This window comes from Diaporthe amygdali (genome assembly GCF_026229845.1).
Source record: "Diaporthe amygdali strain CAA958 chromosome Unknown NODE_38_length_435494_cov_65_447576, whole genome shotgun sequence".
Classification (NCBI taxonomy): domain Eukaryota; kingdom Fungi; phylum Ascomycota; class Sordariomycetes; order Diaporthales; family Diaporthaceae; genus Diaporthe; species Diaporthe amygdali.
The window spans coordinates 203443-225918 of record NW_026517058.1 but is presented as its reverse complement, the minus strand read 5'-3'; the positions used below and the strand labels follow the sequence as shown (position 1 = coordinate 225918).

The following is a 22476-nucleotide window of genomic DNA, read 5'->3' as shown; positions in this document are numbered from 1 at the left end:
TAAGAAACCAATCGATTGGTCCACGATTTTGGGTAACGGTTCACACAGGACTTAATAGTGACCACTGATGTTACTTAGCTGGCTCCTGCAACCAAGACACAAGCAAGTAGTGACATTCGCAAGTTGTCCAAAATGTTAGGATTGGCTGACAGCTCTCATTTTTGGGTGTGAACTCAATGAAATACCATCAAGCTGTGATAAAGACGTCTCGACAGCATACATTCCACTATCATTAGACTGAATGATGAATTCGACGTGCATCATGCTGCCTGCACGTCCATGGGCGCATTCATGTCGACACAATTTGATCGAGACATACGCAAATCTGTACCAGTTATGTGAACTTCGCAGATCCAAGTGTCAAGATTCTGTACTCTTCTGCAAAAGCTCCTCGTAAGCTAGATGGTTCTGTCAGCCTTCCAATGCGCCACAAATGGCCACGCTGGTATAACACAAACACCCTTGTCCGTGATTTGTACATATTTCGAATGTTGCAGCGAGCTTTCCAGCATAAAAGTAATTCTGCTGGTCTACAGCCCGGTTTACTTAATCGACGGGCTCTTGCGCCTGAAAAGCTCTCAGCCTGATAACACAACAAAGAGAGGGCTGCTTGCTGTGAGCGCATTCATGTAAGCATGCTGGTAGGAATGAGGGGCTTGCGTGATACATGTGGATTGGGCACATGCATATATTCGTGTCTAGTAGCATCATATTAATCAGATGGGAAAAGCGCACAATAGGATGCAGGCTGCCTGAAGGATCTGTGAGGGGTATGGAATCCATTATTAAGAATTTGTAACGGCCGGGATCCCGATAGACCCGTCGCTTACATGCATGTGGCTCAGTTGATGCCTGAATATCTGCGGGCTATAAATCGCGAAGTGTGGATAGTCACTGTAACTCTACATAGGTGTTTTTCTCTTGATCACTCTCGCCGCGCGAATCTAGAGCAGCTTCAGCAACATAGTTAACGATCGCCATGGCGTCAAACCAGTCAAGCGTCAATTTATTAGACTCTCTTTCCGGAGAATCGACGGCCCCCGGTAAACGTCAGGGAAGCTACCTAGAAGCCTCGGACAGGGAGTCCATCTTCAAGAAACATGCCTTTCCCGAGCACATAGTCGACCTCGGCGAGGTGCGCATGAATTACGCCGTGGTGGGTTTGGACTCCAATCCGGCTATCCTGCTCATTCCGGCCCAGGCTGAATCATGGTGGGGATACGAGGAAGTCATGCGCCTGCTGTCAGAGTCGTACCAGGTCTACGCGGTTGACCTCCGCGGCCAGGGCAGATCGACATGGACGCCCGGCCGGTACAGCCTGGACAACTTTGGCAACGACCTGGTCAGATTCATCGACCTCGTCATCAAGCGCCCCGTCATCGTCAGCGGCCTATCGTCAGGTGGCGTATTGTCCGCGTGGATGTCGGCGTTCGCAAAGCCCGGACAGGTGCTTGGCTGCGTGTATGAAGACCCACCGCTCTTCGCGTCCGAACTCACCCCTGCCGTCGGACACAGCATCCGGCAGAGTTTTGCTGGTCCGATATTCAGGATCTGGCACAAGTGGCTGGGCTCGCAGTGGTCCGTGGGGGACACGGACAGGATGCATCGCGCCATGGCCCAGGAGCTGCCGGGCTGGATCCCCAAGGCCATGGCGACCATGATGGAGGAGACCAAGGTCGGGCCGGTGCCACCTGACTTAAAGGAGTACGACCCGGAGTGGGCGGAGGCGTTCTGGAGTGGAAGTGTGGCGGTTGGGTGCGAACACGAGAATATGCTGAAGCATGTCAAAGTCCCCGTGCTTCTGACGCATCACTACCGGAGGATCGATCCGCACTCAGGAGGTCTGGCGGGCGCGATCAGCGACGCGCAGGTCGAGCACGTCAAGAATCTTGTCGAGGGTGGTGGGAACTCATTAACGTATAGAAGTTTTCCCCAGATGCCGCACTCGATGCATGGCCACGACCCGGCGTGCTATGTCGCCACCGTCACCGCGTGGATAGAGCAGAAGGGGCTTGGGAAAGCTTCGAAGCCATCAAGTGATCTTCCATCGAGGGATAAAGATGGAAGATAGGAGCTGGACAGTTGAGTGAGTTGGCTATTGGAAACTGGATGTGTGTTAGGGACCCATCGCCTCAATGGTCAGGTGCTTCAGAGATCGGTTAGTCTCATGGCCCAAAGAATACTCCTTTAGAGGTCAGACCCAGGAGCAGAATGAATGAAATACAGATATATAACCGAGTGCTCGGGCTCAGGAAGGGCTGGTCTGCTTCTAGACGGTAAGTTTGGAAGGACACCAGCAGCCATTCCCAGTATCATCGCCAGCTTCGTCCGTTCTATCTGCAGCATTCAATCGTGAGGAGATTTGTGATGCAGGAAGACATTGAAAATCAATCGATGGATTTCCAAACCGCTCATGTACTTATCCTGTTGTCTGTTGCAAGCGACATGTGATGGATGTGCTCAGTCACCCGTTCGATCATTGCGCTTGAACTATCCGAATTACAGTGGCAAGGCTGTCTTTGACAGTGGCAAGGCTGTCTTTGAACCCTATTGTCAGAGCATCTACTGAAGTGAAGTTGAGCAGCTTGCCATCCTCAAACTTGAACGTCACCCTGCCTCTTCAACTCAAAATAGCTGTGCTTGTAAAAGGACTAAAACGTCCAAAATTTCACTCAGTGAGACTGCGTAGCTAGAATTTTACGAGTTACCAGCCTCATAAATGTACAAAGGAAATCTCATCCTTTGTAAGGGGCACGGGCTACACCCTCGAGGAGCGCCTTGAGTCGCTGTGCGACTCTCTTTGAGTGGAATCTCGAGAACGGCAGATATCCTACCATGACCCACAGATTCGGCACACCGGACTCCTTGTATGCCGACTTCAGCTCGCCTTCCTCATCGATGCCCCAGATAGGGCCACATTGGTCCGCAATAGCGTCACTCAGGGTGTTCCGCACAGAATCGATAGTGTTGGAGAAGCCGGTGGCGAACACGATAAGGTCGTAGTGTTCCTCGCGGCCACCAGAAAGAATAACCTTGTCCTCCGTAAACCTCTCGATATAGCCTTGCGCCATCTTGATCTTGCCGTTGATAATCTGCTCGCATGCTCCGGCCTCAAAATAGAAGCCACCGTTTCGGGTGGAGCCAAGAGTGGTGTTACCAGTACCCCGTTGGCCCCGGTAGGTCTGGAAACCTTTGGCGTGGAGGCCGTCAAGAAGGTCCTTGTCAAGCTTCTCCAAGACCTCAGCGTTCCGCCTGCCGAGCTCTTCGCCTGGGCCAGTGGGTGTAGCGAAGGCCACACGGTCAGCCTCCTCGATATCTGGCCGAATTCCGTTCTTGGGGGTGTAGCCGCCGATAGCCCGAGGTACGGAGTGGGTCAGGGACATGACATAAGTAGGGGACCGCTGTAGGAGGGTAACGTCGATATCCCGTCGGGCACAGTCGTAGGCAGTATCCATACCAGAAGACGAGGTTCCGACAACGAGGACTCGCTTACCGACCCATTCACGAGATGAATCGTGGGTGGTGGAGTGACGGTAGACACCACCCTTCCATTCAGTCATGCCGGGGATGACGGGGGTGGTTGGGACTCCACAGAGGGACGTGGCCATAACGAGGTGCTTGGGCTTGAGGGTCCGAGTCTCTTTGCCACCCTTGTTAACTTGCACTGTCCATTTACCAGACGCATCCTGGTCGGCCTTCACAACTGTAGAGCTGGTCCAGACGTGGAGTTCCAGGGCGGACGCGTACCATTCCATGAAGAGACCCATCTTTTGGGCAGGAGTATAGGTGGGCCACTGTTCGGGATAAGGGAAATATGGGAAATGGTCGGCCCAGTGAGGGAAGTGAAGAGAGAGGTATTCATAGCGCTTCCTCCAGATTTCGCCAATAATGTCGGATTTCTCGATGATCAGAGCGGGGACACCCAGTGCTTTGAGGTGGGCGGCGAGCATCAAACCGCTGTAGTGACATTGTCAGCGTGAGAGGTTCTTCGTCGACCCAGGGAAAAAAGTAAGCAACTTACTTCTGACCACCACCGACAATTACAACGTCTGGTACGACTTCTTCATCGTCCTTCTCACGTTGCTTCTCCCAGCTGATGGGACCGGTCTGGTGACCATCTCTAGGCCCGACTGGTGGGAACTGGAGGAGACTCTCTATGACCGTGTGTACAGTCCACAGGCGCCAGCCCTCGGTGGTCTGAACGGCGTGGATCACTGCATGGGAGTTGGCCACCTCAGTGTCGAAAGACACCGCAAATTGTAAATATGAAAGGTCGGGGTACGGCCTCTGAATGTTGGGAAGGGGGGTTATGAATTGGAAGTCTCTGCAGTGGGTGATGGGGAGCAGATCCCTAGCGGCTTTGGCGATGTTCTCGCGGAAGTTAAAGGTTCGGTAGTCCCATGTGAAGGTGAGCTTGTCACGCCAGACACCTGGTTATAAATTAGCAACGGTCGCCATAGACCTGCCTTGGGGGAAAACACTGACCGTATTCGATGAAGAGATCTGCGAACTCCTGGGCTCTGCCGTTGCCCAGGAAATTTGAAAGCTGAGCTACAAGGTCATTGGCGACCTTGGTGGCATCGACATCCTCCGCAATGGCAACACCGAGGGCGTCGTGTGTGGGAAGACTGTGGTTGTACTGGAAGTCATACATGTAATCATCGGCAAGTGGCGACGGGGAGTGCTGAACTTCGACCTTGCCGTCAACAACCTTTGCTTCAACACCGTTCAGACTCTTGCTGGCGGCTCGAGCCTTGAGGTCAGCGATTTGGGCGCTGACGGTGTGGCTAGGAGAATCGAAGACTGCTGTGGGAGCCATGATGTACATATAAATGCCCTGGAGGCTTGTGAGGGGAAGGTTGTTTGTTGTTGAAGATGTGAGGATGGTGCAAGCTTTAGCTTGGGACAGGCGCTTTATATCGATTAGTCGTCGAAGAGCTCGTAGGCAGACAACAACCCCTCCATATGTTTTCACTTCGCGAAAATAGGACGAATTTAGAAGTCTTCGGAAAGCTGCGACGCTTGATCAGGCGAGTCTGGCTCGACTTTTATCTATGGTATTGCGGCAAAGGGGCCGGGACGTGGATATTCAATCAGGAGGGCGGGATTCTGTCAACCCGATTTGAGAGCATGGAGGAGGACTCAACACTAGTCCAGCCATAACTCGACAGCTTGTAGCTTGAGTTGTGCCTGGGTACGTATCGGGTGATGTAACTCGCGATGTACCCCAGTGGGTGTCTGCGTCAATCTTTCTCGAGACAAGGACCTTGGCACATGGATTCCTCTACGTCAGCCGCACTGCAATATTTGCAAGACCTGCACACGACACAACTTCCCCGTATTCCACACAGACGCTTCTCGATGCCGCTAATTACCAAGATTGAACGGACGCGACTTGGTCTTGCCAGCACTGGACATGAGTCGAGGCTGGAACCAGGGCAAGCACCATGATCGGGTATGATACGGGTGCTTCCCCCTGGAGTTCTGTATGGTCTCCTAAGTGTGGGTGTACTTCGTGATGCTATAAACTGTTGCTATAGCGGTAGAGGGAATGTTCCTCATAGCAGGTCTCCATCCCATCGGCGAAAACCTTCTCAACAGAGAAGTACGAGTAAAGAAATCCCGGGATAAGACAGACCCTTTCCCTGGTCCCCAGAAACAGTAAGTTTTTCCGGCCCGACTGGGTGTTGCCAGTCAGGGTGGGTCGGCACTACGTCGGTCGAGTTTGGAAAATATGAATCTATCGGGTCTTTGAGGTAATAAGAATGGCCCCGCTCAAAATCTGGGGTCTGGGGCATCCGGGGCCCCAGGGCGCTGTGGCCAGTCTGGGCGAATGAGGCATGGGAGAGCCGGTATTGCTTTATGCCCAGAGGACAGCCTAGTCCAACCCCGTCTAAGCCCCCAGGCTGGAAGCCCAGCCACGGCTGCCCACGGCTACTCAGAGAGTCATTTAATTTATATACTGAGTAAGATCAATCTCGTCTGCCAGCTTCTCTCAAGGAATGAAACTCAGACTCAACGACTCACCTTCCTGGAGTCCTCCCACACTTGTGTTCCGCAAAACGAGCCTGCAGTGTCCTTTCAGAGTATCATCAATCCAACATGGACCAAAAAGAATCGAAGGACGTTGACGTCTCTTCCCACATCGAGAACGCTGAGACAGTCCCAGCCCAATCCGGCACGCTTATTGTGAGTCCAATACCACCACACCTCTGCAACCCACTCTGACTCGTTCGTGTCGAGCCTTGACTGATAATCGTACGTCTACCGATAGGACGAGAATCTGGTACGAGCCGAGAATGAAGACAAGATCACTCCATACTTTATATTCCTCATCTCCGTCGCTGCCATTGCCGGCTTCCTCTTTGGTTATGATACTGCCATCGTCGGTTCGGCCCTGCCAATGGTAGGGTCGGACCTCGGGCATGTGCTGGACGCCCAGGAGCAAGAAATCATCACCGCCGGTACCACCATCGGTGCCATCTTCGGCGCCCTGATCCTGGGAGGGCTTGCCGACAAGCTCGGCAGGAAATGGTCGATGGCTATCTCAGACATTGCGTGAGTCTTGCTATTATATGTTGTTCCGTGCCGATCGAGGCTGCAAGCGAGGCTGACCAGTCGTTATAAGCTTCACCATTGGAGCCGTCATCATCGCAGCCTCGTACTCGGTCGCCCAGATGGTTGTTGGCCGTATCATCCTCGGTGTCGGTGTCGGTGGAGCTGCCGTCATTGGGCCGCTTTACATCGCGGAGCTGGCTCCAACCGCCGTGCGAGGTCGATGCATTGGGACCAATGCCTTCTTCATCCCCTTTGGCCAGGTTGTCGCCAGTGCCCTCGGAGCAGCCTTTCAGGCCAAGGTTCCTTACCACATTGGATGGAGATTGCTCTGTAAGTTTGCTTCTACCTAGCATTTTGGGCCCGCAGTCGTACTCGTACTAATAATATCTGGCCCAGTCGCGCTCGGTGTCGTTCCGTCCATGGTTCAGCTTTGCCTCATGCACTTCCTTCCCGAATCCCCTCGAGTCCTCATTCTCCGTGATCAAGAAGACAAGGCTCGGGCGGCCCTGCGGATCATCTACAGAGGAGCCACGGATGAGGTTATTGAGTTCAAGCTCAGGGTTGTGACCCATTATGTCGAGGCTACCACCGCTCTGCAACGCCAATATACCATCCGCGAACGAGCCATGATCTATTGGACCAACAAGCCCTACCGTCGAGCCATTATTGCTGTTTCTGCTGTCCAAGCCTTCGGTCAACTTACTGGTTTCAACACCCTTCTCTATTATTCATCCAACATCTTCGGTCTCCTCGGCCTCAAGAACTCTGCCGCCGCCGGTCTCATCCCAGCATCGGGTAATGCCATCTTCGTTTTCATCGGTATGACTGTTGTAGACCGATTCGGAAGACGAAGGCTGCTAGTCACCGTCATCCCAGGCATGATTATCGGTCTGTTCTGGGCCATGATTTCGTTTTACTTTCTCACCAAGGAAACCGGCGGGCAGCTCGACTCAAACTATCAATACAGCTCGGCCCTCGTCGGTTCAGTGCTCGGTGCTATCGTCCTATTCACCTGCTCCTTCGGTCTCACCTACTCGCACATCGTCTGGTATCAATCCGAGTTCCTTGCCCTTGAAATCCGAGCCGCTGGTTCCGCCATCGCCACCACCTCGTGTTGGATCGCCAACCTGGTCGTGTCTGTTGCCTACCTCTCCCAGCTGAACTCGCTCACTGCTGCGGGAACCTATGGCTTCTACCTGGCCCTCATCATAATCGGCTACGTTTTTGTCTTCTTCTGCTACCCCGAGACCAAGGGATTATCCATCGACGAGACATCATCCATCTTCCAACACGGTTTCGGCGTCAAGAAGGCCGATGCCATGTTGCGCGAGAAGATCGCATTTCAGAAGCGCCTCAACGCCGCGAATGTTTCAGCACCCGACGGCGGTGCTTCTGCTTAAGGAGATGGCTTCAGTGATGTGTGTGCAATCACATCGTGGGAAAACGTGGAGAGAGCCGCAGCCCGGGATGATGATCATTTGAATGTTGATTTAACTTAAACGAATGGCCCGCACACATGCCTGCCTTGGTCGGCGTTTTTCTCGCCACGATGCATCACGTTTGTACAAGAAGCTATGCAAGACTATACTCCTTGAATTTCAATAATTTTAAAAATTTGAAACTTGCCATGTTCTGGATAAATCATTAGACATATGATCCAAGACAAGCCTTGCTTTGGTTGATTTCTCAAGGATCTGTCGTGTCTGCCCCATCTGCGTCGCGTTGCCTCAATGACACAACTTTGAACGATGAATCTTTGATTTTTCGACGCCGTCTTCTCTTGAAATTAATGGTCGCTCTGCGTGCACAGGTCCGGCGTGACAGAATTGAGATTCAAAAGCGGTTACAGTAGGCCGGCTGAGATTCTTTAGATAGAATTGTATGAATGAAAGAAACAGTACTCCAATACATTTAAGTCGCTAAATGCCTATGGAAGGGTTTCCACCGACCCGCTAAATCGTCCCCTTTCAACACCAGTGAACACCAGACCTTTGACCACAAAGAGGCTGCCGCCGTCAAAACGGTCAGGCAGGATCTCACCATTATAGTCTGATGCAGCGGTAGTGACATAGAGCTCGTCATTGTTCTCACCTACACACAGATTCAGTCAGATACCTATCTTGGCGCGAGTTGATTAGATCAGGATTCATCTCACCGCCAAAAATGCAACAGGTCATGTGCCAGGCAGTCGGGAAGTCGATGATAACATCAACCTCGCCGCTTTCTGTCAGACGGATAACCTTTCCTGCCTGCCAGCGGCACGTCCAGATACCACCGTCAGTATCCTGGCACATGCCATCTGGCTCTCCGTAGTCCTGCAGGTTAGACAGGACCCGGCGGTTCTCCATCTTGCCTGATGACTTTTGTCGCCATTCTCAAGTCAGCTGTCTATATATGAGACTGAAGATGATTGGCCAACCTACCAAGTCGTAGTCAAAAGTGACAATCTCCTTGACCCAGCTGTCGGTGAAATACCTAGAAAAACATATATGAGCTTGAGAATGAAATCGAATGGACAGCCCCAACGAAGGGAAGATTCGTCACTGACATTGTTTTACCATCTTTGCTCCACCCCATCCCATTCGTGCAAGTAACTCCCTCCTGCACCAGCGGTGCCTCCCAGCAGTCCCCGGAGCCTTTCGAAAGTGCGTACATCTTCCCAAACTTCGATCCATGTTCAAAACCCATGGTGCCAGTTATGAAGCGGCCCTTGGGATCCACTGCTCCATCGTTGAATCGCTTCTCATTCGAGGCGAGGGTGACCGAGGTGGGAATCCGTTTGAGGGATTGCTTGGAGCCGGTGGGTGGGAACGGGATGCTAGATGGAGGGATGAATGCGAAAAACCCATCGGCTGTGGCTATGAGCTAAGGCGACGGCCGGCTAGAGTCAGAAGCTGTGCGCGCTGTCTCGGCGGGTGGAATGGGTGGGGCCAGGTTTGACAGGCGTTGCATAGGTAGTACTCACCCCTCCGCCCTTCTCAAGCAATGCTATCGCCGTGATCTTATGGTCGAATACCTCGTACCCAATCGTCCCAGAAGAGGGCTCGTATGTGTAAAGCTTCTTCTGGTCGATGTCGACGAAGTAGAGTCGTTTCGAGCGTGAGTCCTGTCGAATGTAAGAGAATGTACGAATGGCTTTCTTGCCTGTCGAGTATACAAACCCAGACACACCCTGAGCACGTTGTTGTTAGTTATCATGGGCTTCTGTGACAGGTCATGGGGGCATGTTAGCGTCATACCTTCGCCGAGGGTGTTGCCCAGCTTGAATAGGGACTTGTCGACTGTATAGGTCTTGGCCATGGCCACGACTCAACTCGCTTTGAGGCAGTTCAGGGTAGCTCAAGATCAATTGAAACCTCCGTTTGGATACCTGTGCTTACAATATGTGTGGATGGACTTTTAGATTGTCTGTGGGGACACAGATTGCAATGGAAGCTGGCAGAAAGTATGATGTTGTACGTGCTGCACGGATAGATACCTGACCCGTGTACCCCAGCTAGCAAGTGATTCATTCAAGTTCTACAGATCCTCGTTCCGAGAGCGGCACAGGTCATCCCATGATTTGTTTGACACGAGCAGACCCGCACGACGTATGTGTTGGCACGCTATTTATTTATCGCGAGTGGTGCTGGGCCTGTGGGATGTTAGTGAAAGCCGCTGCCTTGGCCGTGGTAAAGCTTGCTAAGGATGCATCCAGGTAGGTCAACGCGTTCAGCGGGTAAGGCCATAACTAGGTAGTCTAAAGGGGGTTTGAATGCAGCTATTCGAATTCTCCACGTGGCGGAGTCGTAGACTGGACGACTTGCCAGAGCTACAAGATGAAGTACCAAATAATAACGTGAAAAGTGAAAAGTATTGGAGATCATAAAAAGGCGCAACCGCTTGGCACTTCACGCGTTCCTTGATGCAAGCTCTGGCGCGGCAAACGTGCTTCTGCCCCTGCTTAGCGACGTTCCGGTAGAACCTGCTGATGATATACTGACGCAGGAGTATCCGGCGAGAGGCAAGAGAACCCGGTGAGAGTTGCGAGCACCCGAGAGTTGCGAGTACCCGGCAAGAGTTGCAAATTTGGTAGAAAAGGAGACATGGTGTCCGGCCACACGGCGACAATTACCCAAAGTGCTGTCTGAAGCAGGCTTCCGGATAAGCAAAAACGCGGGTCTGCATGGGACTCTCTCGCTATCGTAGCGGGCTATGTCAGAGCGGGACAGCCCGCCAACTCTCCTCTCGCAGGTGCGGGAATATTGGAACCAAAAAAAGAAATATGGCTCCAAAACACCGGGACTGTGGGGCACGCGGGGTATTCAGGTTTTGCGGGGTAGATACTGCTCATGGTGTATCTCTCGATAACAGCATACTATGCATATGCGCAAACGTACGTTCTGCTGTAAGCTTCCTTTTCTCGTCAGATCCATATAGCTTCATTAGACTGTCTTCATGGCTGTTCTTTTGGCCTTTCTTTGACGTATATAATTTCCGCTCTCCTTCATCCAACTGCTTTTCTTCCAATAAAATTATCCAGAGGAAGGAAAGAAGAAAACACTATTGTTCATATCATCAAAATGAAGCTCGAGGGGAAGGGTAAGTTCTTACGTCCGCTCCCATGTTAGCTGTATGCTCACTCCAAACAGCTTTCATCATAACCGGCGGCTGTGGTTCAATCGGCGGCACCACTGCCAGATCCATCATTGCCAAGGGCGGCATCGCTGTGGTGAGTTCTGATAGAATAAAGATAGGAGAGAGGAGATGTGCAGTATGTACTGATGAGGAAGCCGTGACAGATCTTCGACATTCTTCCTCAAGAGGCCGGTGAGGCCAAAGTGAAGGAGTACCACCCTACCAACGCACACTACTTCAAGACCGACATCTCCGATATCGATGCCCTTAGCGCCTCGGCCAACGCGGCCCTCCAGGTCATCCCCAAGGGCAGCCTGGCCGGTGGTGTTCACTGCGCCGCCATTGCCCCTTCCCGAACGTGGTCCAATAAGTTGGTTGACTCTGCAAAGGTAAGAAATTCCAACCTTTCGTTCTGTATCTGTCGTGGAGCAGTTCCATTTAACAACAAGTTAGGACTTTGCCAAGGTGCTTAATATGAATGCGTACGGTACCTTCGCCGTCGACTCTGTCATCGCGGATGCCATTAATAGCCAGTACCCCGACGAGGGACCTTTTGGCCCCCGTACCACCGAGGAGAGGGGTTGCATCATCAACATTGCCTCTGCCGTCGCTCACCCAGTTCCCGCTCGGTGCCTTACGTACGGTCCTACCAAGAGTAAGATCTGTCCCGTCAGTCGAAATTGTTTCGACTCGAGGCTGACCATTTATACATAGCCTGTGTGCTCGGTATCACCGGAGGCATGGCCGACTTCCTCGGCCCTTACGGCATCCGCGTCAACTCTGTTTCCCCCGCCGTTGTCGCTTCTGCGCTGATGGGCGACCGCCTCGTAAGTACTGCTACTACTATTCGCAATTACGTGCCAATGTACATGTACCTCGCTGACCCAGCACAGCCATACTTCAACGCTGAGCTCGACGCTGCGGCTGTGTTCCCTCGACGGACCTCAGAAGCTACCGAGGTCGCATCGGGCATCGTCTTCCTCCTTGAGAATTCCATGATGAACGACTTCGAGCTCAGGATCGATGGTGGCTGGAGGGGTTGCTCCAACTGGGCCGGTCCCAAGGATCCCCGGGCCAATGCGCCTGCCCTCGAATAAAGGAGTGTATGAAGATCAAACTAGGCATTTAGAGTCAATGATGTAGCTACTCGACAAGAGAGAATTGATGAACGTTACAACAAAATACTATCCGCTTCACTAGTACTGCCGCCGGGTTCTGTTCTACGTGAGGTGCGGGCTTGACCGCGAAATCTGATTGGTCTATGATGATCGTCGTACTTCCAACCTCGTGCGTCGCTCTCGTGCAACTATTTTTCTCATTTTTGGTGGGCAGGAGAAAATGGAATGAATTATCATCACGGTTGTCGTTGTTTTGGCCTCGTGAAGCAGCTATGAACACGCAATTGCGTGGAGTGATGGCAGGACCCAGAAAAATAAAACATTCTTCGAATTCAGCAGATTTTGGTCTAGTTTTTGGATCCTTGCTTTTATTCCTAGTGCTGCTCGACCTTGTAAGCCAAAGTCTCTCATGCGATGTTGCCATACCTGATAACGAGGTTTCGAAGGCAAAAGGACGACACCGTGCCATGGGCGAGCGTCACCGCGGGAAACAGAGCACTTTTGTAGCAGACAGTGAGGAAATTGAGTGCGGGAAGGGACTAGGAGAGGTGGACTTATAAAATCCACCGTCTACATGTGGAAGAAAGGTTTGGATGTCGCTATTGAACCTCCATTCTCAGGTTAGGTTGGACTGTGAGATCCATGAACGTGTTTGGGCCCGACGAAGCAGATATTAAGCCCAGAAACAGAACCACAGAGCGGATATCACCATCACAACAGCAAAGATGTCAATTGGGAGAAGGTATTCTTCTTTGGTCGTTTGACGCTGTTGACTTTATTTTAAACCTCGCTACAAGTTTTGACTGGACCAATTGCCAATTCATAGTCTACGGCATAAGCGCAACTGCTTTAACCTTCTCACTTCTGGCCTCTTAGAGCTTCTTGACGGCCTCAATCAGAAGCTGTCGCGATTTCGCGCCGGCGTTGGCATACGCCGTGGGGACATCATCTCCGCTCTCCATGGACAGCGACTCGAAGGGCTCAAACATCAACGGTCCTACACAAATGACCAGTCAGCACCCAAACTATTCAAGCGGCGTTGATGAGTAGATATATACCGTCGAAACCAGTATCAAGGATCGCCTTAAGCGCCTCGGCAACCCTGGCAGCGCCCTTCTCGCCGCCCCTCCCGGCATCGCTGCCAACCTCGGGCAGACACCGACCGCAGGTGGCCCACACGAAGGTGTCGCCGCGCGGCGAGTTGGCCTTGGCCCGCCACTCGTCGAACCGCGACCCCTTGCCGAGCGCCTTGGTGACCGGCACGACGTCGGAGAGCTCGACGTAGAAGATCTTGTCGGCGGGGACGGCCCGCAGGCGGCCCAGCATGGCCTGGAAGTCCTCCTCGCTCCACATCTTGGGCGCGAGGACATCCCACCCGTAGCCGACGCCGAACGGGAAATGGGCCGTGTCTAGGCACAGACCGAGATTAGGGTGGTTCTGTGCGTGGTGAAGGTGATGGTCAGTCAAAATCGGGTACTGGAGGGAGAAGTGCGAAGAAAGACGTACACCTTCTTGGACTAGCTTCCAGGTGTGCTCCCAAGACTTGATTCTGTTTCCGAAAGACCACGACTCGTAGGCGATCTTGACTGGTGGTCTTTGAGCGGCTCCTAACTCGGCAAGCCATCGCAAGTCCTCGGCGACCTTGGAATCCTCAAAGTCGGCGGGAAGGTGGTCATTGGATCCAACCTAACACATTTTAGCTGAGATACAGAGAACAAAAGCCCAGGGGTCGTCAGCGCCGCTCACTTGAATTTGCTCAACCCCGAGCTTGGCACAGAGAGGCAACCACTTCTCGGCCTTTGCTCGAGACCACTCGGCACGCTTTGTACCCTTTACCCAACCCTCGAACTGGTTGAGTGGCTGGAGCATCAGGATGGAGATGTCGTAAGACCTGGCCAGCTCGATGACTTTGGGGGCGTACGAATAGAGAGCCTCCCAGAGCTCAGCATCAGATGGATCGGGCTCACCAGCGTCTGCCCATTCTACTGGTGCTGTCGAGGGGGAACTGCCATCAATGTCAGCCACAAAGTCAATTTTTTGCCGGTCTTTTTCCTTTTCTCCATTTTTTGAAAAGGGGGGGGGGAGGGCAAGGTGTTGGTGCTTTCCTTTTCATACTCACAGGTCAGGATTTTGTTGTCGTACCCATTCAATAAAACCGCCCATGCCCAGCTCTGTGTTCTTGAAGCCAGCATCCTTCAGCGCCTGGAATTTGACTTCGAGGGTGTGCTGCCCCTGCATGCTTAGGGAAGCGGTCGCGAAGCCCCATCGGAAAGAAGAGATGTCCACCATGTTGACAGAGATTGGATTGCGACTGATGATGTGTTAGGAAGTAAGCTTGCTGGATATGAGGAGTAAATTGAGGGCTTCTAAACATTGCTCGTCGAGTCGAGTGAGTTCGTTGAACATCTATAAGTAAGGGTTATACTGGTCGAGGCCCTGAACATGCTCTTTTTGAGCACTCGAGCGAGCCTGGTGATGATTGATATAAGTGCTACATGCAAGTAACCGATAAAATACGTATGCTAGAACCGAGGCCGGCCGGAGTTACCTCACTCGAAGGATCAGGATCTCGGTCGCCTTCCCCCTTTCCTCGACGGCTCTCTATGGTAGGTCTCTCCGTGCCCACGGTAGGTCTCTCCGAGTCGCCCCCCCCCCCCCCACACAACTAGAGTCCACGCATTTACAAGTGAGACACTGCTCGCACGTATAAGTGGGGCATTGCCATTGAGGCTTCGGATGCGGGATGTCAGTCGGAGTTCCTGGCTGAAGCTCGCTGTCAGCGGCACGCGACCAGGGTCCTCTGCGGGGCATTGCTTCCCCACCTGGGAAGCACGGAGTATACATACAGAGCATGTGGGGTAGACCATTGATGCAGATGAAGCGTGGGGGACCGGGATGTGGGCCCAAGACAGGATTGGCCGCCACGAGCCCCAAGATGACTGAGTCGTAACTTCAATCACCCACGCCTGTAGGCTAGCAAATAATCAAATAATCAAATCATCTAAGCTGCTGAGATTGTTGCAGCCCTTTTGGTCTGGTGGCCAGGATCGTCACGGCAGCAGGATGGTGGACGCTGAGCAGATGGGTTCGATATGAGCTGCATGTAATTCGCAGCCTGTGTATCTTCGGGTACCTGACGTCGAAGAGTTTTCTCCGAGAGTGTTCAGCGGTAACAAAAAGGATGAAGGGGCGACTTTGAAGACCAGTTTCTTCAAGGACACCATAGCACCCTGGTCTCCCTCGAAGACCTTGTTACAGGTTTTCTTGAGCGATTCACTCTGAATCACGGGAGAAGCAACCTCCAACCACTTACCCTCGTCATAATTCTTGCGCATGCCAACGACAAAGTTTCCTGCTTTGTCTGTTCTTGCTCCTCAATTGCTATATACAGGTTGGCAGGCTACTCTTCAACCCAATTTTTGCAGCAATAATATGTGGGCGGATCCCCATGCCGTATTTGTATTCTGCACTCGGAGCCCATTCGCACTTCCTGCTTGTTGGATGCGTGTGTACACTCTGGGGCCTTTTGCGAGTCTGCTGCTGCGTCCGCATCGGCCCGGGTTTTCAATACTGATCAACGCTGGAGAGTGACAGTGCTCTGGCCGTGTGCATTCGCGATGAAGCCCCTCTGTCCTCGTCTCTGTCGATTCCAAAAGGATAATTTTTGCGATGTTTGTTGATTCATGAAGTATAGGATCTGTCCGGAAGTAATTGGTAGCCCGAGAAAGTGATAGGTTAGCAGTTGATATGCGAAACTCGTACTCTACAGCTACATCCATGAAATCGTGGACGGAGAGGTTGTTCAAGCAGAGATTAAACAAGGACCAGGAGGCAGAAAGGAACAGTTTGTTACTTTCAAGATGATCACCAAAGAAACCTGACAGATCTCAATGCAGCAATAGTTGAGCTCAAAAGAAAGTTTCGAGACTTATTCGTGTACGGAATGCTTGGGGGAGTTTTCATGAGCTAGCATGTATAACAGTGTGTGGTCCTTCTTTGCAGGCCCGTATCAAAGAAATGAAGATACAGATGATCGGAGTCTGCCAGATATTCTTTGAAAATACCATTTGGTTTTTGATCATTAAGATGATTGTTCTTGAAAATGTTGATATGATAATGTGGCATATTAGATTTTGATGTATTGAAGTACCTAGGTAGAGTTATGAGAGCACGGACCCCTGCCAGCTCCACCGTGGCAGGCAGTGGAGCTCCATCCTTGCTGCTGCAGCAACAGCTCTCAATAAATCATCACCAGGGCCAGCCTCGACGACGTCAACAACATAATCTTCCCTCGACCTGACATTGCCGTGTGTTCAATCTTGCATCAGCGGTCTCCCACCAGAGCTCCGTCTGCCTGCCACCATTTCGTCCCGATTGCTCACTTGAAGAGTGCACCTCGAGTGATTGCTCGAGCTCCCTCGACCGAGACAAGCAGCCTCGAGCTCCGACCGCATTACTATTCGACGACTCCTCGGCACCACCCCCTCGAAGGGAAACCCTCCAGACCTGCTATCATGGCGACCGAGGACGAACGTTACCGGTCGTCGACTCAGTTCCGGCTCTGGTCCTTCTCGCCAGGCCAGCTCGCCGAGCTGCGCGCCAAAACCAACGGCCTCGCCAGGCAGAATATCTCAGACCGACTCGCCTCCTCGACAGCATCCTCCTCGACCGTCGCCTCGGCGAACCCGTCCGGTTCCAACACTCCGATACCCACCGCGCACACCTCGACACCCGCTACTGACCCAACACAAGTCAGCGCAGCAGCCGCGCCCGCCGATGTGCCGACCGAGTCTACATCGTCCATGAACAGGGCCCCTCTGCCCGAGTTCCTCACGCCCGCCGAGGAGGAACAACTCCTGCGCTTCTACACCGTCGAGTGCCTACGCGCCGCTGAGTTCTGCCAGCTGCCAACCGAGATCCGCGCGACCTCGGCAATCTTCCTGCGCCGCTTCTTTGTCACGCACAGCATCATGACGTACCCGCCGACCAAGATGCTCAAGACGTGCCTCTTCTATGGCTCAAAGGCCGAGAACTCATATCCCCGCGTCAACAGCTTCGCCGAGAAGTTTCCGAACACCACGGGCGAGGAGATACTGGCCGGGGAGTTCCTGCTATGCCAGGGACTCAGATTTGCCTTTGACGTGAGGCATCCGTACCGAGCACTGGAGGGTGCCATTATGCAGTTACGGACGTTTGGGGACACAGATGTGGGTTAACTTTGCTCTATGCGGGCTCTGTATGTTTCATATAGGGCAACACTGACACCGGCACAGGATGCAAAGATCTCCAGAGCGCAAAGCCGCGGTCGCGACATTCTCAAGTTCAGCCCTCTGGTCACAGACGCCTACTTCCACTACACCCCCAGCCAAATTATGCTCGCCGCATTATCCATGGCAGATCATGACTTGTTCGAGCGCTTGATAGAGGCCATGTTCCCCCACCAACCAAACGGGGCCTCAAATGCGTACAAAGTCGAGGCTCTGAGCCAGGCAATCAAGGAGAAGACGGTGTCTACAGTGATGGCGTGCAAGGACATGCTCAACCAGGAGCCACCAGAGCGGATGACCAACTTCTGGGGGACAGTAAGCTTATATCTTGATCAATCCCTCGTAAGAATTTGGATATTGACACGTACCTCTAGCCCGAAGCCAATTCCTTGGTCAAGCCACTCGTCCGGAAGCTCAAGAAATGTCGGGACCCAGACCGATTCGACCTGATCGGGCTGCATAAAAAGAGGCTGGAATTCAAGGAGAACGAAAAGAAGCCATCTAAAGGCGCAGTAGAGGACGACGGGGCCGTCTTCGGTGGCAGTAATGGTACAGGCAAGGGTGACGCAGACCGCGACGCTAAGAGGCGAAAGGTTGCCGAGGACCCTTTCGGACCACCGTTGTAGTCAGGAAAGATGGCAGGCAAACTCAACGACCCAGAAGCAGGCCTAAATGGACTAAATTCTGGGTGTTGTTGTTGCCTGTCAGGTCACTTTGCCATGTTCATATGAAGTCTAGCTGGGGCATTGCAACTACAGCAACTTTGAAATAGATACCCAAACGACTACGCTCGTCACTTTGCTCTCTCTGGGCATATAGACGCGGCTAGCCCGCAGTTGCTCGGCTCCAGTGCCTCGACATCACTGAGTCGAACATGCCAACAAGTTCACGTCTGATTGAATCAATGCTTAACTGGGAGTCACAACATAGGTTGCACCAGGCGTTGTCGATATCGGTCCAGCATACGCCTCGCCATCCACAGCAATTCTGGAGCCATTCATGTTCCGGAGAGCAAGCTCAGCACCAGCTCTGGAAGTGATGTTGGCGCTTGTCATGGCCCCTCCGTCCCACGCAATATCAACGACAAAGTTCCCACGAGCAACAAGTCCTCTCACCGAGCCAGTGGGCACCGCCGATGGCAGCGCAGGCAGAAGATGTACAACATCAGCATGGCTCTGCAGCAGCATCTCCGTGACGCCGCTGACGAAACCGAAGTTCCCATCGATCTGGAAGACATATTCTGGCGATCCACTGTCCGTGTTATACAGATTGTACGGCGTGGGAAACTTCTCAAACCACTGCGTCAGCTGACCCCAGGCGCTGTCACCATCGAAGACCCGAGCGAACTGGTTGATCAGCCACGTCCGCGACCAGCCAGTGGTCCCCGAGCCGTTCGACACGCGCCTGTCGAGGAGGACCCGGGCCGCAGCCCCCAGCGTCGCGTTGCGCAGCGGGCTGAACTGCCGCCCCGGCATGAGGCCCACCAGCGGCGAGAGGTGCTTCTGCCCGACGGCCGCCTCCTTGTACTCCCGCCGCCACTCGAGAATCTGCCCGAGCGAGCCGACCTGCTGCGGCAGGATGGTCGGCAGGAACTGCCTGGCCGCCGCGACGTCGGCGTCGTCGATGCCGAGGACCCCCGCCGCCTCGATGAGGCTCTCCACCGCCTCGCTGATGAGCTGGCCGTCCATCGCGGGCCCGATGTCGATCGCCTCCTTGGCCCCCGCGACGCTCCAGTTGCCCGGCACGTAGAAGGAGTTCTCGGGCGAGAGGGAGGGGCCCGTGGCGTTGTGCCCGTCGTACTCCATGCAGTAGCACTCGAAGAAGGTGGCCACGTCCACGAGGAACGGGTACGCCACGTCCCGGAGGAAGGCCTCGTCCCTGGTGAAGCGGTAGTGGTCCATCATGTGCCAGCTCAGCCACGCCGCGCCCATCGGCCACAGAGTCGCCTGCGTGTAGTTGTCCGTCGTCGCCGGGTCGCCCCAGAGGTCGAGGTTGTGGTGGAATACGGTCCCTGGGCAGCCGTACATTCGTTCCGCGTAGGACTTGCCTCAGGTGTTTGCGATGCTCATGAGGTCGAATAGGGGCTCTTGCGTCTCGATCAGGTTGCTAGGTCCTGCGGGCCAGTAGTTCATCTGGATGTTGATGTTGATTGTGTATTTGCCGCCCCAGGGTGCCGAGGTTGAGTTGTTCCATATTCCTTGGAGGTTAGCTGGGAGGGAGGTCCCGTTGTTGCTGGTTCGAGAGGACGATGCAAGGAGGTGTCGGCCGTAGTTGAAGACCAGTGTGGTTAGTTGAATGTCTTGTGACGAAGTCCTGGCGTTGGCGATACGCTGGTCGGTGGGTAGGTCGGCTAGGCCATCTGGTGAAGTCCCTAGATCTAGTGTCACGCGGTCGAGGAGACTCGAGCTGTCCAGGATTGCTTGAGTCTTGACCTGCTCATAGCCCTTGGTGTAGGCCTGGTCGACCTTGCGCGTCATCTCGGCTTCCCATTCAGTCTGTTCTGCGAATCTGTAACTTGTCTCTGCGTCAAAGTACATCTGCACAATTGTTGAGTCGCTAATAACCAGCGTTGAATTTGTGACAGTCGCAGTGCCTTGATGCTATTTCAGCGCAGAGTTTCTGCCCTTGGTATGGGAATGAATGTTGTGAAGAACGCACCATCGACGAGAGCGAAGCGCGCCTGGCCGGTCCAGCGGATTGGGTCATCTTCAGCAGACTGGCCACTGGAACCAACTAGGCTGACTGTGTACACATCGTCTTTGGCAGCTGCCGTTGTCGTGATGTCTCCCTCTCGGCTCATGGAGACTTTCGAATTCAGCGCACCGGCAGTGCTGGCGTTAAAACGGGCGATCAGCACTCCATCGGGATGACTGGCTACGTATTCACGACTGGATCATAAGATTCAGCTAAGTCCTGGCTTTGAGAGTGATGCCGACTGACGAGTATGCCACGCCTCCGTGTGTGTATGATACACCAGTCGTGCCCTCTTTCGTGTCGAGCCAACGAACATAATCCGTCATCCCCGAGTCGTCGTGTCCAAAGTCGATGTTGATGTTGCCAAAGTAGCTGAAGTCTCTCGGGCTGAGGGTTTTCGGAATCAGCTTCGCCATGCTATACTGTCTTGCTTCAGACAGATTACCCGCGAGAAGCAACCCTCGGGTCACAGCCAATGCTGTCTGAGGGTCTTCGGCAATACGATCCTGGAAGGGCCCAGTCCAGATTGAGTTCTCATTGATGCCAACCACCTCAGAGCCACCTCCATACACAGTGGCACCGATTCGGCCGTTGCCGATGGGCATTGCATCTTCGAAGAAATGCGGTCGTGCCGGCTGCTCGAACCATAAGAAGCGACTGCCGTCAAACCCAGATGCGGCTCTGGCCCCGCCAAATGTGACCAGTGAAGTGAGAATGAATCCGGACAGCATCTTGCAAGCACTGAGACCACAATTTCAGAATGTTGCAAATCAATTAATGGAAAGCGAATTTATGATTTTTATAGTGTCAACGAATCATACTATTTGTAAAGTGAAAGGCAACACAAAAGCATACACCCGTCGGGTAAATCCAAGCTGGGTATCATCGAGAAGATCGCTGCATGCTAGAGACAAGTTGTGTAAGGCGTAGACCCCACTAGGACTGTTGTTGTTCATCGAAATCTTTCATTGATGGAAATTGGAGAAACATGTATGCAGCTCGATTTGGCCAGTTGTATTTGTGTATGGGTTTCTCCGCAACATTACATTGACCAATTTGTGGGCAAAAGTGTGTAACCCTCCACGTTAGGATCTACTTGACTTATGGATGCAAGTATCTAGAAGTAGTCCACCTACATGCATAGATCGTGTGCAAAGAATGAGAACGAGTCCTTTTATGTGAAATGCATCACAACCTTTTCTACAGACATGAGTTACCTTGTGGCAGAAAGGTGGTCTCACTCAAATCAGGGATCAGTGACATCCGTTCATTGTCACTCCGCTACGAGCCCTTGCATATTCCCGGCTAGCCTCCTCCAAATACTCCTTCGTGAGAAGTCGCCCAAGTTTCCTAGCGCTCCATGCCCCTCTGCCAGTATTTTCCTCTACATCGTCAATCGTCCTTACTACCTGGGTAGAGGACGAGAGCTCTCGCGGCAGTTCTTCCCTCTCTGCCATTCCCACTAGATCTTTGATCCTCTGCAACCTCTCTAGCCAAATCTGTGCGCTGAAATCATGGTCTTCGAGTTCGGGATCTTCGACCCGTCGGCAGGTACTTTCGAATGGGTTGCCCTCAGTCAGGTTTTCCAAATCAATAATAGTAGGAAATCCTGTGTAAAAGTCTTCCGGTAGGAGAGAGTACATTTGACCGTTGTTGTGGGGCTCGGTGCGCAGAATGAAGCGGCGTCTGTGTTCACCTGGAGGCGGGAAAGGGATCGGAAATCTTGGAAGCACACATTAGGAGAGAGGTACCTACCAATGGGTTGGTGGCCGATAAAGTGACTTACATTATGACGTCCCCAAAGTACGGGTAGTAGTGTGTCATCCCTGCGTCCAAGCAAGTTTTGATTGCGCGGGTCAAGGCTTGTTTGAACGTGTTGACATTTTCCAAGTCTGCTCTCGTCATTCTGACCCAATTATCATACTGGCCTGGGGGTTTCTGCCCTAGGAAGATGTAGACAACGTAAGACGAGCTGTAGTTCATGTCCATTGGGGAGTTTTGGTCGCTGCTAGGATCCGTGAGAGTTTGTGTTTGGCTCGACATTTTCCGATTTTCTGAAGTGGAACTTCCAGTTGCGTTAAGATTATCTTTGGTATTATCACAGGGAATGTATTGCACTCCTCCGGGCCCTGCTCTCTGCTGCCTCTAATCAGAAGGGGCAAGAAGGGAAATCTTCCCTACTTAAATAGAGCAGAGTATACAAAGGCCTAGATTACCCAATG

The 22476-nt window shown here is 52.9% G+C and overlaps 10 protein-coding genes across 10 annotated transcripts; 4 read left to right on the top strand and 6 right to left on the bottom strand.

The window, feature by feature from the left end:
* Nucleotides 1-979: 979 nt before the first annotated feature.
* Nucleotides 980-2071, top strand: J7T55_005330 (uncharacterized protein; the record flags this gene model as incomplete). Its single annotated transcript, XM_053133644.1, has 1 exon — nucleotides 980-2071. The coding sequence occupies one exon, from the start codon at nucleotides 980-982 to the stop codon at nucleotides 2069-2071; it is 1092 nt and encodes a 363-aa protein (XP_052988516.1).
* Nucleotides 2072-2735: 664 nt separating this feature from the next.
* J7T55_005329 (uncharacterized protein) lies at nucleotides 2736-4819 on the bottom strand (the record flags this gene model as incomplete). The annotated part of the gene is made up of 3 exons (XM_053133643.1): nucleotides 2736-3957; nucleotides 4022-4430; nucleotides 4486-4819. 3 exons carry the CDS (start codon nucleotides 4817-4819, stop codon nucleotides 2736-2738), a joined length of 1965 nt encoding a protein of 654 aa, XP_052988515.1.
* A 1283-nt stretch (nucleotides 4820-6102) lies between these two features.
* Nucleotides 6103-7958, top strand: J7T55_005328 (uncharacterized protein; the record flags this gene model as incomplete). Its single annotated transcript, XM_053133642.1, has 4 exons — nucleotides 6103-6189; nucleotides 6275-6558; nucleotides 6629-6888; nucleotides 6955-7958. 4 exons carry the CDS (start codon nucleotides 6103-6105, stop codon nucleotides 7956-7958), a joined length of 1635 nt encoding a protein of 544 aa, XP_052988514.1.
* A 527-nt stretch (nucleotides 7959-8485) lies between these two features.
* Nucleotides 8486-9858, bottom strand: J7T55_005327 (regucalcin; the record flags this gene model as incomplete). The annotated part of the gene is made up of 6 exons (XM_053133641.1): nucleotides 8486-8649; nucleotides 8714-8918; nucleotides 8982-9033; nucleotides 9107-9423; nucleotides 9524-9664; nucleotides 9730-9858. 6 exons carry the CDS (start codon nucleotides 9856-9858, stop codon nucleotides 8486-8488), a joined length of 1008 nt encoding a protein of 335 aa, XP_052988513.1.
* Nucleotides 9859-11120: 1262 nt separating this feature from the next.
* Nucleotides 11121-12272, top strand: J7T55_005326 (3-hydroxyacyl-CoA dehydrogenase; the record flags this gene model as incomplete). The annotated part of the gene is made up of 6 exons (XM_053133640.1): nucleotides 11121-11139; nucleotides 11190-11269; nucleotides 11340-11564; nucleotides 11629-11830; nucleotides 11890-12002; nucleotides 12069-12272. 6 exons carry the CDS (start codon nucleotides 11121-11123, stop codon nucleotides 12270-12272), a joined length of 843 nt encoding a protein of 280 aa, XP_052988512.1.
* An 893-nt stretch (nucleotides 12273-13165) lies between these two features.
* J7T55_005325 (uncharacterized protein) lies at nucleotides 13166-14582 on the bottom strand (the record flags this gene model as incomplete). The annotated part of the gene is made up of 5 exons (XM_053133639.1): nucleotides 13166-13290; nucleotides 13352-13730; nucleotides 13800-13979; nucleotides 14040-14298; nucleotides 14413-14582. The coding sequence occupies 5 exons, from the start codon at nucleotides 14580-14582 to the stop codon at nucleotides 13166-13168; spliced, it is 1113 nt and encodes a 370-aa protein (XP_052988511.1).
* Nucleotides 14583-16807: 2225 nt separating this feature from the next.
* On the top strand, nucleotides 16808-18186 carry J7T55_005324 (cyclin ccl1; the record flags this gene model as incomplete). The annotated part of the gene is made up of 3 exons (XM_053133638.1): nucleotides 16808-17500; nucleotides 17567-17875; nucleotides 17935-18186. 3 exons carry the CDS (start codon nucleotides 16808-16810, stop codon nucleotides 18184-18186), a joined length of 1254 nt encoding a protein of 417 aa, XP_052988510.1.
* A 282-nt stretch (nucleotides 18187-18468) lies between these two features.
* Nucleotides 18469-19491, bottom strand: J7T55_005323 (glycoside hydrolase family 95 protein; the record flags this gene model as incomplete). Its single annotated transcript, XM_053133637.1, has 1 exon — nucleotides 18469-19491. One exon carries the CDS (start codon nucleotides 19489-19491, stop codon nucleotides 18469-18471), a length of 1023 nt encoding a protein of 340 aa, XP_052988509.1.
* Nucleotides 19492-19608: 117 nt separating this feature from the next.
* J7T55_005322 (glycoside hydrolase family 95 protein) lies at nucleotides 19609-20985 on the bottom strand (the record flags this gene model as incomplete). The annotated part of the gene is made up of 3 exons (XM_053133636.1): nucleotides 19609-20060; nucleotides 20219-20448; nucleotides 20501-20985. 3 exons carry the CDS (start codon nucleotides 20983-20985, stop codon nucleotides 19609-19611), a joined length of 1167 nt encoding a protein of 388 aa, XP_052988508.1.
* Nucleotides 20986-22036: 1051 nt separating this feature from the next.
* On the bottom strand, nucleotides 22037-22297 carry J7T55_005321 (uncharacterized protein; the record flags this gene model as incomplete). The annotated part of the gene is made up of 1 exon (XM_053133634.1): nucleotides 22037-22297. The coding sequence occupies one exon, from the start codon at nucleotides 22295-22297 to the stop codon at nucleotides 22037-22039; it is 261 nt and encodes an 86-aa protein (XP_052988507.1).
* Nucleotides 22298-22476: the final 179 nt, after the last annotated feature.